This window comes from Acanthopagrus latus, chromosome 19, assembly GCF_904848185.1.
Source record: "Acanthopagrus latus isolate v.2019 chromosome 19, fAcaLat1.1, whole genome shotgun sequence".
Lineage (NCBI taxonomy): Eukaryota > Metazoa > Chordata > Actinopteri > Spariformes > Sparidae > Acanthopagrus > Acanthopagrus latus.
Window position 1 is genome coordinate 15,259,494 of NC_051057.1, and position 16,119 is coordinate 15,275,612.

General features: G+C 42.3%; 2 protein-coding genes across 3 annotated transcripts in view; both read left to right on the forward strand.

Annotated features, from left to right (window-relative positions):
- The first annotated feature begins 357 nt into the window (after positions 1 to 357).
- Positions 358 to 12,006, forward strand: topbp1 (DNA topoisomerase II binding protein 1). Its single transcript, XM_037079747.1, has 28 exons — positions 358 to 618; positions 1,068 to 1,161; positions 1,257 to 1,391; positions 1,493 to 1,636; positions 1,921 to 2,102; positions 2,221 to 2,414; positions 2,614 to 2,790; positions 2,919 to 3,085; positions 3,206 to 3,369; positions 3,569 to 3,813; positions 3,886 to 4,220; positions 4,787 to 4,959; positions 5,313 to 5,524; positions 5,640 to 5,956; positions 6,039 to 6,224; positions 6,400 to 6,515; positions 6,655 to 6,778; positions 7,733 to 7,876; positions 8,032 to 8,128; positions 8,241 to 8,442; positions 8,649 to 8,878; positions 9,273 to 9,415; positions 9,540 to 9,636; positions 10,027 to 10,190; positions 10,721 to 10,849; positions 10,956 to 11,045; positions 11,481 to 11,642; positions 11,772 to 12,006. The coding sequence occupies exons 2-28, from the start codon at positions 1,075 to 1,077 to the stop codon at positions 11,898 to 11,900; spliced, it is 4,545 nt and encodes a 1,514-aa protein (XP_036935642.1). The 5' UTR covers positions 358 to 618; positions 1,068 to 1,074; the 3' UTR covers positions 11,901 to 12,006.
- Positions 12,007 to 14,370: 2,364 nt separating this feature from the next.
- Positions 14,371 to 16,119, forward strand: part of tmem108 (transmembrane protein 108) — a 52,550-nt gene continuing 50,801 nt past the window's right edge. The window contains exon 1 of one of the 2 annotated variants that reach the window (XM_037079580.1): positions 14,371 to 15,094. The gene's annotated coding sequence lies outside the window, so the exon portion shown is untranslated. The remainder of the gene's footprint in view (positions 15,095 to 16,119) is intronic. The other variant, XM_037079581.1, reaches the window with a different exon arrangement.

Sequence of the window (16,119 nt, forward strand, 5' to 3'; positions counted from 1 at the left end):
TCTTTTCCTGTGATCCTTAAAACATGCAATAATGTAATACTTTCCTAAAAATGTAAGAAAATGTTAACATTATCTGATGAAAAATATATTGAAAACAAATGGAATTTGATATAGGCATCAGATTTTGAAAAGGAGCAGGAAAACTACTTTTTTTCACGTAAGACCTGTAAACACACTTTAATGTGCATAAATATAAATTAAGCCGAGGCGATTTTATAAGTGTTCCGATATGTTAAGCTTTTATTACTCTGCTTGTATTCGAAAATCATATATTACTTTAGTTCTGGTGTAATTTTTCAGTATCAGTCATTCGCTGAATATAAAGTTTCTGCGGATCTGTTCAACAGTCGAGTTCGACTCAACACGGTCGGATTAGTAGGTAGCACAGGAAGCTGCGCCATTGGCGCCAATAACAACAACAAGCAGATACTAACAGACAGCTCTAAATTTCGCTAAATTATTATTCAGTTGGGAAATGTATTTTAATTTCTCCAATGCTGTGGAGACTAATGTTATAACATGAATGCTAATGGTCTATGAAGCATTTTTAACGTAAACTTTGAATCGTATTGTTTGTTTGAATGTTAGCTAACCGGTTGCACAGTTCTTTTAAGTAAGGTGAGTAAGCACAGGCTCTGTCTGAAAGTGACATAACGGTTAATATTCTTTGGAGTTTGTTATTGACAGACCTTAGTAATGTTTAGGTACTTTCACATGACTAGTCACAGTTCATATTGATAATTGTCAGAGTAAAGACTCTGCCTCTTCATGTGTTTGACAGTCCATCAAGAGGAGGTCAGTAACGTTAGCCACCAGATTAGCTAGCATTAAGATGAGTGGTTATGTTGAATTTAGTAGTAGGCTTATATTATATACATTTAACGTTGTGCCAGTCTATAACAGGTTCGGTATTTTCTTGATGAAATGCCAAGCAAAGCTTTTTAAAGAGACGCCAAGTCACAGCACATTCTGTGGTCATTGTTGTCAAGTCAGAGGCTACTGCTAAGGTTAGCTATTGCCATTGTCACAAACGTCAAGTCTTTTCACTGCTTCTCATTCACTTATAGGTTGACCATGTCTAAAGGAGAAGGAGCGGGCTTCATTGTGAAGTTTGTGGAAAGTAAAGGACAAAGAACAGAGCATGCAGTCAAAGCTTATGAGGTAAACTCCGGCATCCGGCTTAAACTTTAAATGAAGATTTAATTGTGTGTTTTTGTTTGCAGTGATAATGCAGTGCTTCTTTCATGTCTACACAGGCCGTTTTGGAGCTGCAGTCTGAAAAGTACTTGAAAACCATCGACGAAGATGCTGTCTTACAGATGGACCAGAAGGACAAGTCTCTGTTTGTCTTCAGCAGCTTCACCACCCCAGCTTTTCTGCACTGCAAAAAGGTCTGATTCAGTATTTGATTCATCCAGACCTTGATCCTGAATTTTACAAGAATTGGTTAAATGCTTTAATGGAGAGTAATGCTTTATTATTTATGATGTAGCTTGGTTGCAGAGTGGTGAGTCCACTGGTGGTGTTGTACTGCCTGAAGCAGCAGCATTGTGTCCCCAAAGCAGAGAGGCCTGTCTATAACATGGCCATGGCTGATATCACCATTTCCTGCACCAGCCTGGATAAAGCAGCACGGGTAAGCTCATTGCGCCTATTGCTTCCCAGTTGTTGCTCTTTTTAAATCATCAGGCTAATAGTTGATAAATACATCAGAGAGAAAGTGCTGTCAGGCATCTTGCTAATATATTGGGTGTCTGTCTCAGGCGTATGCTTGTAATGAAAACATATATTAATTAATATAATTACATAGTTTTGGAGAAAACCCAGAATGGAGGTGATAGGAAATAGTCACAAATGATGACATGATCATGACCTGTTTTTCAGCATGTGCATACAATTATCCTTGTGTTTCTTTTAAAGACAGAGGTGATGGATCTGGTGCAACTCATGGGTGGACGCGTCTATCTTGACCTAAATGTATCTGTCACACACCTGATAGCAGGAGAGGTGGGCAGCAAGAAATACCTGGTAGCTGCCAGCTTGGGTAAACCCATCCTGTTGCCCTCATGGGTCAAAGCCTGCTGGGAGAAGTCTCAGGACTGGTTTGTATCATTATTTCTGTTCTAATATCTACTGTAGAACAATATATTCTGATTTTTGTGATGTTTTCTTGGCTACATTTGTGCACATTTAATATATGTAAAAACCTGCCTCTTTCAGTCTTTTCAGGCACACAGATCTACCCATTGAGGACTATTTGTGTCCTGTGCTGCGTGGCTGCACTGTTTGTGTGACGGGACTCTCTAGCACAGAGCGTAAAGAGGTGCAGCGGCTCTGTGAGCAGCATGGAGCAAACTACACTGGTCAGCTCAAAATGAATGAGTGCACGCACCTCATCGTTAGTGAGCCAACAGGCAAGTCACCAGCAGTTTATGCTCACTGACTAATTTGTATCTTCTTCTTCTGTAAGACATGTTATTTTGCATTATCATTATTGAAAATAGAAATAGCTTAAAACAAGATTGACAAATATAAATGTATCATCTCACTATCTACAAAATTCAAAATAGTCATGGTTTCAGTGTGATTCTGAGTGATTGTATTTGATTCCAGGTCAGAAATACGAGTGTGCACGGAAGTGGAATGTGTATTGCGTGTCACTGCACTGGCTGTTTGACAGCATAGAGAAGGGTTTTTGTCAAGACGAGAGCAGGTACATTGTGGAGCGCAACGCATCAAAGACCACTCGGCCGCACACTTCCACCCCAACTGGCACCAACAAGAAGGAGGGTAAGCCACACACTTATTTGGCCCTGTATTTAAAAAAACATTACTTCTTCATCCTCATGGTGTGAAAAGTGTCAAGTGGTAGTCTGTAATATATTTTAATGAAGACTCGTTTTTTTTTCTAACTCCAGAGGGTCCATCTCTGTTGGGTTTGAGCCACATTTCTGTCAATGCCAGTATGACAATAAATGACACAGCCGTCACCAACAGCACCATCAGCCGCCTGGAAGCTCCAGACCCCATAGATAGTCTCGACCTCACTGTCTGCCCAGCTGATGATATACTGGATGGCTGTAAGGTAAGTAAAATAATATCCCTGTTCATAAAGAGCAGACTTGTTCTTGGTAATCTCTTGATTAGAATTGTAAAAGACCAGTTTGCGGATGTTGTTTCACGCATGTTGTTAAATGTTTTGTAGCTGTATCTGTGCGGCCTGCCAGGGAAGAAACTGGAAAAGCTGCGGCGTCTTGTGAACGCTGCAGGAGGTCTGCGTTTCAACCAGCCTAGTGAGGAACTCACACATGTGGTCATGGGTGAGCTGGACCAGGACATCAAGAACTTTCTCTCCAAAGCAACACACAGGTCAGAGTGCAAAGATTATCTCTTCTTCGTGTCTTTCCGTTCTCCCTCCTCTTTTTCTTCTACATAGGTTTTTTTTTTTTGTGCTTATTAATCCAATTTGTCTCGATAAAGTAAAATAAACAGAACCTGGCGAGAATGGTTGCAATTTAGCAGGTTGAGACCACTGAGATGATGATTATGTCTGTTTATTCCCTCCTAGACCCCATGTAGTGACAGTGCAGTGGCTGTTGGATAGTTTCAACAAAGGCAGTCAACTCCCAGAAGCAGCTTACTTCCACCCTGACTGTCTGCCTCCGGATGCAGCTGCTGTGCCTGTGCCCGCCCATCGTACTCCCACCTCCAGGGCATCAGCTGGTCCCCCTGTGGCCAGCCCCATCACTCCCAGGCATAAGAGAGCAGAGGAAGATCTTCTCTCACAGTATATGGATGATGACCCTACAATAGGTGAGTATATGTTGTTGAAGAATTCACTGCTTTATATATTGCAGGAAATCTAATTTTCCTTTTCTGCTGCAGTTGACATGCCCCCACCAGCAGAAAGTAACAGCAGGAGGTCTATCAGTACAGCTGCAGAGCCTCAGCCTGATCCCTGGCTACCAAACCAGACCAGAGGACCGGAGCCAGAATCAACCCAGCAGGAGGCCAGCGAGGCAGGCCTGTTTTTCGGGAAATGTTTCCTTCTTGTTGGCTTTGGTGCTGAAGCCGAGTCCCAGCTCTCTCTTCTGGTGACTGAAAACGGAGGCAGGGTGCTGATGGGCCGGACACGTGTCGTGGCAGACTACGCGGTGGTCCCACTGTTAGGCTGTTCAGTGGAGTCCACAGTGGATGAGGTGGTCACTGATACCTGGCTGGTAAGATCATAATGAGACTGTTACTGCATGTGGTGATGTTGGGGATTTCCGTGCTATCTGTTTGTAAACTGGTCAAAGAAAGGGGCACATATATGTTTAATTAATCATCCTTTATATCTTTGTGTTGCTTGTCTAATTTTTGAGGCAAAAGTCACAATCTTTAAGCCAAAAACAATTCATAAAAGAAGCTCAACCACAAATTTTGACAATTAATTAAGTGTTAAGGTCCATTTTCAAGCAGAAATGTCAAACAGTATCTGCTTCCAGCAACTCATGTATGAGCATTTGGACCTTTTCTCTATTCAGTATCTTGATAAATTGAAGTCATCTTGATATAATAAAAAGCCATTTGAAGATTGCCTCTTTTGCTTTGGGAGCTTGTGATTTTTATATAATTAAACAATCAGTTAATCGATAAACAGTCAGATAAATTGATAATGAAAAATAATAATGTTTCCTAATTGATTGTTGTTTCTTTGTTTTGTATGACAATAAATGAAAAGTCTTTGAGTTTAGATAAATAAATCATGAACATACATATAATTTTTCCTCTCCTTGATGTTCAGGCCATGTGTGTGGAGAAGGAGTGTGTTCTCCAGCTGTCCTCCAACCCTCTGTTCACCCCTGTTCCTGTGATGGAAGGACATTTTCCTTTGAAAAACTGTGTCCTCTCTGTCAGCCAGTTCACCGGAGCAGAGAGGGAGTCTTTGGTGGAGCTAGCCAAGCACCTTGGAGCCAAGTATGGTTACATTTCAGTCTGACCACACATTCTGGTTTACTTTTAGGCTACATGGTGCAATTTAAGCGCTGCATTTTTATTAACTACTATGGTTAAATTGAATCTTTATTGCTTTACTTTGCTGATTATTTTACAGTTTAATTTTTTTTAGCTCTGTAATGAAATGATGAATCTGAAGGTATAACTTTTCTTCTACTAATAAAATGTATTTCAGGTATACTATTATTATATTAAGTACGCACTTGTACTGACATTATACATTTTTCTAGCTGTAGGAGCTGCTCGCTTTTGTGGGATGTTAGCACTGCCTGTTCTCTCTCCTTCTCATTTCCTCTCCTCTGTCTCTTCTGCAGTGTCCAGGATTACTTTGTGCGCCTGGCCAACCAGAAGAAAGGCATGCTGGCCAGCACTCATCTGGTGCTGCAGAGCCCTGAAGGCACAAAGTATCAGGCAGCAAAGAAATGGGGGCTCCCAGCCATTACCATGAAATGGATACTGGAGTCTGCTCGGACTGGCCAGAAGGCAGAAGAGGAGCGTTTTCTGGTAGACCTGCCGCCATCACCAGGTTAGAAAAATGTCTTCATTTACAAATATATAATTTGGCTGTATTGGTTATTTCGTGTGATTCGGCATTGTCATTGTTTCCGGTGCTACAGATATTACTTTATTTTCTTCTACAGAGAGGGATGATGAGAGTTTTGTCAGTGGTTCCCAAAAGCCCTCCATGCCTCCACCAGCATGTCCGTCTCCACGGATCCCTTTGCTGGGTCCACAGGGTGGTAAGGCTGTTACCCCGTTGGATTTAGGTCGCTTCCGGAGCAAAGTGTTTCATTCTGTGTTGGACAAGATGAAGCCTGAAGAGGACGTCTGCACCCCCAAACAAAACCAGGAGGGCAGCAGAAGGAACCCCCTTCAGAAGGAGCCCTCGTTGCAGCTGGATACTCCCTCTCGCTTCCTCAGCAGAGACCAGCTTTTCAGGCCATCCTTCAATGTTAAGGTTGGGACCGACTGAGCAGCAACAAAATGTACTGTTAGACTTCTGGCTTGTTATAAATACATGGACTGCTCCTGTTGTTAAGGATGCGCTGGGAGAGTTGGAGACTCCAGGGGGAAAATCCATACCAGGAGAGAGGGTGGGGACGCCACTGACTGATGTCATCCACAGGAACCTGAAGGTGGCTCTGGCCAACAGCAGCCGAAATAACAACTCAGATATGCAAGCCATCTCTGCGAGCCCCCAGTTATCCAAAACAACTGAGACGGAGGTAAACAGAGTTAGAATCACATAATTTGTCTAATAAAACATACAGGAGTGATGGTGCTGATGGAGGATTTATTATTAATAAAGTAGTCTTTACTGCCACTCAGTACAGGAGAACCGCATTTATAGTTCAAAGGGTCTAAACTAATCATATCTCTTGATTTTTTTTTGTTTGTAAGGTCTCAGAAAAAGAAGTTGGCCCTCTGGCTGGTGTTATTATATGTGTTGGAAAGAAGCTGAGCAAAATGCAAAGTGAACTCAACGCCATCGCTGCCTCACTCGGAGCTGACTTCAGGTATTCCACACATGTAATCTTTCAAATCTTTCTGTCCGTACTGGCTGCGAAGAGTTCTCAAAGCAATTTCGATGTAAGTGATGGGGGGGGGGACAAACAGTCCTCGAATTAAATGTCTTCATTAACTAATCATCTTTAGATGGGCTTGTGACGATACAGTGACACACTACATCTACCAGGGCCGTGTGGGAGACAACACCAAGGAATACAGAGGAGTGAAGGAGCGAGGGCTGCATGTGGTCTCCCAGTACTGGCTTCAGGCTGTAAGTTTTCTACGTCGCAAATATTAATGAAGTTGAGCTCTAATTTACTTCTCAACTTGTTTTTATTATTAAGTGCTCTGCAAAGAAAGATATGGACACAAATTTTAATACATTTTCCCTCCTAAACAGATTGAGACTGGAATAAGTAATTTTCAGCGCTGATTATTCAACTGATTATTTTATCAGCTAAATATTTAATCATTTAGTCTAGATAACTGCAAAAAAAGATCCCTTTTTTTACTTTTTTCTGTCTGACTAACTTAAATCCCAAAATCTTCAGTTTATGATTATACAAAACAGAGAAAAGCAGAAAATATTCACATTTGAGAGCCACTGAGTGTCATTTATCCTTGAAAAATGCCTTACAAGTGTTTATTTGTTACCAAAATAGTGGCTAATTTTCTGTAGTTCTGTTATTCAATGGCTAGTTTCAGCTCTACACTGAATTAGTAAGTCACTAGCTGGTCATTTATGTTATAAAAGTACTTGTATGATTACAAATGATAAGATATTTGAACATTTGTTCTAATATTTTAAATAAATGTGGGATTCGTCTTGATAAAAGAGTCACCCGGCTCTTCTGAGCCATCAAGGAGCTCTCAGAACAATTAAGGCAAAATATTTTGTTGATTTTTGTTATACAAGCAAAAAACGATGTCTTCAAGAAGACACACAAAGTGAAATTAAGATGCACTTGATTTAATTTGGGATCTTATTTTCATGCTTTGTGCTGCCTGTTATCATTTCGTATTCTCTTAGCACATTTCACCAGGGGAAATAATTATCATCCCATCAACAAAAGCCGAATATTTAATCAAAACCAGCTTTGATATGCTAATGTTGCAGACAGATGGGAGTTTCAGCTATGCTCCCCTTCAGAATCAGTTTATTCACTTAACTCCTGTGACAAACAGAAGTTTATTGCTAACAAGTTACTCATGTTGTCTTGTGCAGTGTGCTGAAGAGCAGAGGCACGTCCCTGAGTCTCTTTATCCTTTCACCTACAACCCCAAGATGAGCCTAAACCTCAGCCAGGTGCCCAACTGCTCTCAGAGGTCTCCAACTTCAAGGCGAACCCAACACAAAGACATCTCAGAGGTGAGAGACGTCACGGTGCTTCTGAATATGTAATTTGACCTTGTGTGGCCGCGTTCAAGATTTAGTGAAGCATCTCACATTTCTCATGGGAATTATTAAACGTCATCAACTGCAGGAGTGTCTTATTTAATTATGTTTAATAATGTGTCCCTCAGTCTGAACACGTTGCCACAGAAGAAGCTACAATTTTACGTCGTGTAAGCGATGGAAGTGCAAATCAGGAAGAGGTGCGTGATGCTGCAGATAGAAGTGGTGAGTTTCTTTTTCCAGCTTTTATTTAATTCGTAAAAAAAACATCTGCAGGTATTTTGTAGAATCAGTCATTTTTTAAAAGTGATTGTTATTGATTATCTGTTGTGCCCAGATATTTCAGAGACTCTAGAAATGAGAGAGAACCTGCACAGACAGCTTCAGGAGATCATGTCAGCCACCAAAATAACGACAGGCAGGCGGGCCTCAGTCAGACTCAGCAGGATGGGATCAGGAGGGGCTGACTCTGGCCCCAACACACCTGATGGCAGCCGGGTTGGGCGCACTGGGAACAGACGTACTCTGGAAGCTCTGCGGTGAGGGAACCATAGATGTTATGTGTCTCATAACAAACTGTTAAAATTTAAAAGACTGTTATTGTGCTATAAAACAACACAGTGTATGACTTTTATGCATTTTAAGTGGAAAGAAAATTAATGTTCGAACAGTTCAAAGGGTAATGAAGTAAGTATCCACTCATTCCTCATCAAGATCAATCTAGATGGATCTTTCTTGATTTCAGGGTTTCAAGAGAAGCAGCTATGGACATCAACACAGAGCCATCTCAGAGTGAGCAGATAGTTTGGGATGACCCTACAGCGAGGGAGGAGAGGGCCAAGCTAGCTGATAACCTACAGTGGCCTGGAAGTCCCTCACAACACTCGGATTCCCTCGCAGGTCCACCTCCTCCAACTGCAGAAAACGGCCCTCAGTTCAGGGACTCCATGACAGACTCTGAACTGGTGGAGATGGGTAAGAGAGGAAGCGGTTATAAAGTATAAAGAGCCCAAAGTGACATCTTCAATCCAAAACTCAAAGATTCTTCTTTGGTATCCTAAATAACAAAGAAAAGCAATAAATCCTTTCATTTAAGAAGCTGTAACCAGTAAATGCCTGACATTTAGACTTGGAAAACTAGTTAAATGCTAAATCTATATAGTTGGCAACTAATTTTCTTTTGATCACCTAATCAATAAATCAACTAATCGTACCATTTCTATTTGTACTCCTGATTTTAGTGAATCACCAGTTACTGAGACTACCAAGGACTGTAGACAAACACAACTTTAGTGACGGATTACGTTATTATTACAGATTATTAATTTCAAACCATAAACTTGACTTTAATGTCTATATCCTCTCCCAGCTGCTTGTGATGTCATCGACCAGCACATGCGCCAGAAAGTCAAAACGCCACCAACAAAGCAGCGAGAAAATGACCTCCTCACTCCTGAAGCCCCCAGCATCGCCTTTCCTCTCGCAAACCCCCTGGTAGCACCAGAGCCTCAGGTAAAGGGTCAAGTTTACATTATCAAGCGTCTAAAAACATCTACATACATGGGGCTGTATTTTGCAGCCTATATCGTCTCTTTCAGACAAGCTCCGGTGATAAAATGATCTTCCTTTCTCTCAGGAGGAGCACGAGGAAGCAAAGCAGCCACCCAGATTTCAGCTGTCCTCCCTCAGCCCGCAGGAACGCATTGATTACAGTCACCTCATAGAGGAGCTCGGTGAGTCTTCCTCCTAATTAGGGCTCTAACGGTGTTTCATCATTCTGCAGTATAAAAAGCGAACACATCACAGCCCTGAAGTCAGAGCAGCTAATCCCTCATGACTAAAAGGGAGGATATGCCTCCAGGGTCTCAGAGTATTTCCTCCTGCAGATACTTCCTCTGATTAAAAACGTTGTGAGCTCAGGATCCTCAAATAAACCACTGCCAGTAAACCAAGTATTTACACTTTAAGCTGGTGTATTTAACCAAAGCAGCATTTACAACTATACACATTAATAATCACTTGACAGATGATGACATATGAGTAAATTATTTCTAATAATTAGTCTGTCAGTAAAACATATCTTCATAGTTGTTCATTTCCTTACTGTCTACTCCTGTTTGTAGGTGGTGTAGTCCTGGACAAGCAGTCGTTCGACCCCAGCTGCTCCCACATCATCGTCGGGACTCCTCTGCGTAATGAGAAGTACCTGGCAGCGATGGCAGCTGGCAAATGGATCCTGCACCGCTCGTACCTGGAGGCCTGCCGCTCCGTGGGTTGCTTCATCCAGGTCAGGATCTGAAGATTTAACACTGTTCTGTTCACCCTGCAATTACCTTATTGTTATGTAATGCTATACGGCAGTTAGTTTAATGGGTAGCTTGTCAGTTATCATCCTGTTGCCCTGTATTCTAACCATTTTGATGAGCTGTGTGCATTTAAAAATACAGTTTTTGACAGAGTTTGTTTCTGTGTTTTTATTTTGAAATTGGTTCATGGTTCAGCAAAAAAGTGGTGTGAAAGGCGTAGATTTAGTTTTCTAAAATACTAAAACATCTGCAAACAAACCACCATGGCTAGTTAGCATATATATATATATATATATATATATATATATATATATATATATATATATATATATATATATATATATATATATATATATATATATATATATATATATATATATATATATATATATATATATATATATATAACCATTATTACAATCTTCACTGAAGAATCACAAAGTGGTTGGTAGGAAGTTAAATTTTTTATGCTAAGAACACTTGGACATTTCTGTGTTTGTTTGTGTTCCAGGAGGATGAGTATGAGTGGGGCAGTAGCTCCATTCTGGATGCGTTGCCTTCCATCACCTCCCAGCAGAGGAGACTGGCCTTAGCTGCCATGCGCTGGAGGAAAACCCTGCAGGGAAGATCTGAGCAGGGGGTACATAAACACAGAGCCAACAGAACAGTCCTCATTACTGTTCTTTGTAGTGTTTTATCTGCTACTTGAATGTTAAAGAATACTTAGTATTCTTCTGTTTTTTCAGGGAGCCTTCAGTGGATGGACAGTGATGCTGAACATCGACCAGAGCAGAGAATCAGGCTTCAGGCGGTTACTGCAGTCGGGCGGGGCGAAGGTTTCTACTTTCTGCTTTATTTGTCCTTTACTGATTACTATTGCAGTTATCAAGAGAAAGTGTTCATTAGAGAGCTTCTATAACAGTCTAACAGCATATAGGTGAGCACTCTCTTAAAGGACAACTTCGCCATGTTTTTGTGGCTGACTGACTAATGGAAACAACAACGTTTGTACTGAGAGAGACCGTTGCAGCCGTCTGCAAGCGGTCTTCTCCACTGTCCCAATCACCAACTCTGGTTTAGATCAGGCAAACACTTTGTTCACCATACAGATGTTAAAATGCTATGGTTCTACATGCCGTTTTTGCTCCTCTTTATATTTTCATGATTTAGATCCAGCTCCCTTACCAGTGAAACCTTGACCCCATCTCTGATATTTCAGTCATATTCCTTTCTATAAAGCCACAGGTCTTACCTGTAGTGTCTCTCTCCAGGTCCTGCCGAGTCCCTCCCCGTCTTTGTATAAGGATGCCACTCACCTGTTCGCAGACTTCACTCGGCTGAAGCCAGGAGACTTCAGAGTCGATGTATCGGTGGCTAGCAACCAGGGAGTCACATGCTTGAAACCAGAATACATCGCAGACTACCTCATGCAGGTCAGTGAATGCTTGAATGAATTACAACATTTTATATTATGTCTGTGCTGTGTTTATGTAAATATAACAGTGTTTCTTCTGTTAAACTAGAGTCAATGTCAAATATATACTTTTTTTCTTCCCCATCAGGAGCCAACCCCGCCCATCGAGCTGTACTACCTGACCGACGCTGCCTCTGAAGAGCCTGCGGGCACACCGTCACGTAAGCGCAAAGCAGCAGTTGACAACTCAAGGCTGAAAAAGACGCGCCTGAACTAAAATATCACTAATAAATATTATCAATGAAATCCTTATGCCTGTGAAAATGTTTGTAAATAAGATGTTTTTTTTTTTATTTCTTTAAAATAAAATAAATGTAGCACCAGTTTTTGTTTCGTCACACTGGTGTTCCTCAATTCTGAGCATTGCAGTCGGCTGCTGCCTGAGGCTGTGATGGATGACTCAATGAAGGGCTGCAGAAAAACGTCGAGTCACGTTTTGTAATTGGGTGCAATGAGATGATGTGACCTCTGGGGGGCAGTACATCTTCACTGTATGACTCAGGCCTGTGTTCGGAGTGATTTATCAGCAACAGAATGAGAATTTCAGTTTGTAATTAGTCCATTGAAACCCCACAATCAGGTATATTTAATAACTTTAATTAATGTTTGAGAGCTTCGTAATGAGTCTTCAGCTGCTCTTTCCTTGTTAAAAGTGATCTCTTTTTTATCCAGTGAATGAAATAACTAATCAAAACACTCAATACCAAATGACCCATGTGACTGCGGGCTACTTGTGTCGTGCTGATCTCCCCTGTGCTGTAAACACCAGATTTTGTTTACCCGGTGTAGATTTAGGCCTTTCCCAGGGCATTGTGCTGTTTCATATCAGGGTGCCAGCTGAAGTTAGATGCCCGTGTCCCCTCCCATATGGACAGATAAGTGGTTTAACCTTGTAATAGATGGACCAGCTGACAGATTCGGGCCTGAGCTTCTGTTCGAGAGGTGTGGGATTAAAGGAGAAAGAGCTGCACTGACAGAGGTTACAACTGAGTCATCTCAGGGAAGAGGGACAGAGGAAGGAGAAGCTGAAGTAAAACTGTCGGAAACTTCTCGACACTTTAGATTAATGTTTTGACTCCTTTAAACTGTCCCAGCCCCCATGTTGAGAACCACTGAGCTGTAGAGTTATATGCCAAATAGATTAAACGTTTTATCAAGTGGTATAATGAGTGTTTATGCATATATTATGCAAATGTGTAACACTGTGATGTAGTGTGATGTCAAGAAGTCACAGAATCTACACTGACATGGCACTTCAGGAGCAGCGTTGTCTGTGGGAGAGAGGAGCCTCTGTTGCTGTGGACTTTTTTCTCAAACTACATAAAACACTGAGTCAAAGGAAAGATGAAGAAGCAAAATATATCTCTTTTAAACCAAACGTTTCAGAATACCCATGAGTCAGTGGTCATATAAAAAAATGAAACATATCTGGGTGTAGAAGTCCACTGTAGCCTGGAGGATGTTGTGATGTCTAATACCAGACTGTGACTCAAAGGCTGTGTGAAGCAGGAATGATGAGAGGTGTAGAAATTACTCAAAAGTCAGGCTTACTTGAGTAAAAGTAAAGATATCGTGTTAAGGAGCTTGGGAAACAAGAAAGTCCCCCATACACGTAGTAAAAGTATTTAATTGTTGCAGTACGCAATCTGCAGAGTAACTACTGCAGTAAAAAGTATGACTTCTGCATCCAAAATGTCCAAAAGATGCAGAATACTGACATACTCAAGAAAAGTACAAGTACCTCAGAGCAGGAAAGGATAAGTTTACTATCAAGAGGGAAACAGTATCTCCTCACCCTCATGCTGATGGTTGAGTGATGGTATAGTCCACAAAATATTTCTGGAGCTTCACGGCAAAACAGCATTGCAGCGTTCTCCTGAACAACTGAAGTAGATGGAGACTTGTGACAAAACGTAAAAAAACAAACTAAAAAACATGAAATGGCTCAATACAGCTCAACTGGTGTAATCCAAGTGTCCGGAAGCCCAGAGATCCCAACGCTGTTTTGCAGAAACGTTTTGTGTTTCGACAAAACTGGGGTGATGAGGGTGAGTAGATAATAACGGAAATTTAACTTTTGTGTGAACTTATCCTTTAAGTGCAGTTCTTGAACAAATGTATTTCCTTACATTCAATTACAGGGACTGAACAGACCATACAGTGGTCCATTATTTTTAAGTAGTTAGTTAGTTTTGTAAATTTAATAATTTAATCAACTCTTATCTTATGTTGATCATATAGATCAACATAAGATACGAGTCCAATAATGTCGATCAGTCAAATTGATCAGGCCTAATGAAAATAGTTTACATGGAGGAAATAGTAGGAAATAATTTAGTAATAATTTAGTTTCTCTCAATGGATTATTCTGTGACATATTTGAAATGTTATTTTGTGAATATTTCTGGTCCTAAAAAAAAATTTTAAAAAAAAATGCAAGATTTTGGAGTCCAGTAATGTCTGTCTTGTACTCATTTTTTGTCTTTGGAAGAGCTGAAAAATAATCGAATAGCTTTATGAAAAAAAATATGAATTAGAAAAAATGTTTAGGAAATAGTTTTACTAAGTTAATGACATTTAAGTACTCCTGATTAATTTACCAGCCATTTCAGGCAGATGAGTTCAACCTTTTCCTGTCAGAACTGCTGCAGCTCTAATCTCAGTCAGGACACTGTGAGGGAGATCAGACATGATGTGCAGCGGGATCCACACTTGGCTTTGGCTGTTTTGGATGTTTTCGGTCAACAGGTGTCCCACTGAGGTGGCCTAATCTCCCACTTTGCTGTCTGGCAGGTGTCCAGAACGCTGAGCTTCATCGTGGCCCCGTGTCGTCATCCCTCCTCCTCCTCCTCCTCCCTCCTCCTCCTCCTCTCCTGTAAGGTAACTTAAAGCTTCTCCTGTCGGGACAGTGGGTTTCAGCCTCGGAACGGGGAGGAAACTCTGCAGCAGCCCTCATTAAAATTCCCAGCCCGTACACTCGCCACGAAAGCCTCCTTTCGGTGGGTGGCACCGGCGTCCTGCGCGCCTCTTTAATTGCGCACCACGCAGCAGCGGAGCGGATCAGCGGCTCACAGTTTCATCATCGGCACATCGCGCTGCCCCCCCGAGGCGGAGAGTCAGCTCCATGTCCCGCTATTTTCACGGCTGACAGAGGACAGGGTGGGCGCAGAGTCCCCGAGGTCCGGCACGGCAAAGGGTGGCGCCCTACGCATCTCATCCAGCGCCTTGGACACGCTGTGCCGCCGGTCCGCTCCCGCAGTCCGCCGCGCGGCTCACGATCGTGACATTTCCCCCGTGAGGGACTGGCAACATGTGCGCCCGGATGGTGTGAAGTGTGACACAGCGGCTCTGGGGCTCCATTTCTCCTCGGATACGTCAAGTACCCGACGTTACGGCGCACCTTGTGTATAGGTGAGTCCACCAGTTTATTACTCCACTTCACATCGAGACAGCTCAGCCTGTTCCCTGCGCCCCGTTTCACTGGCTGCTCCTCCACTACCTCTGCGTATCGATCAGCCTGTGCAGGTTTTCCAGGCAATCGTGAGCAGCAGTGGCTGTCACACTGCAACATATGCCACTGTAGAGCATCATTTAAAGCACTGCATGACACAGAGGGGTTTTGACAACAAGTCGGGACAATGCCTTCAGTAGAAGTTGAGCTGTTTCCTGGAAAAATCACAATTTCTTTCAAAACTAGGGAAGGAAAAATTTCATTTTTGAGGTTGATGGGGTCCCCTCATCATGATCACTGGCTCACTCTCTCTCTCTTGACAATCCTAAAAGAAATTAAGGAAAGAGAGCATCATGTCCAATTAAAAAGAGACTGTGTCTGGAGTGTTTCATTAGACTTAAGGTGACACTTTGTTCCCACAGAGATTAATGGTAAAGATCCCTCGCAGTGGCTGGCTGTAGTCCCAGTTTATTTACAGCAGTGGTTGGCGGGTTTACCTCGAAAAGTTTAAAGTTTTTCTGGAGAGAGAGACACGGGCATCAATCTTTCAACTTGAAGATCTCACCCCAAAGTGCCCTTCAAGTGATTTATTTCTCTGGCAACATGGCAGCAACAAAGCAGATAATAGGTGAAACTCTCTTAAAACGCAGGGCAAGCCGGCGTCACCGAATGCCCCATTGGAGCGTGGAGCCCCCAGCTTTGTTGTCACGCACACTGGGATCATATAGAGCACGGTTTAAAAGTCTGCTAATTGAACCTGCCGGCCACTCTCTCCATTGTGGCAGGAATGTTTGGTTGCCCGTTCTCCACAGAAAACCCCCCTCGTTCCTTTGTTCTGGGGGGACAATCCTCCAGTGCCGTGTGTGTGCAGCGGTGGGGGGAGGGGGAGAAGGGGTCAGCGGGGGTACTGACATCTGTAGCTGACAGCTTCCTCGGGGCGAGCTGACATGCTGTGATACCATGAATGGGTATTAGGGAGCATATG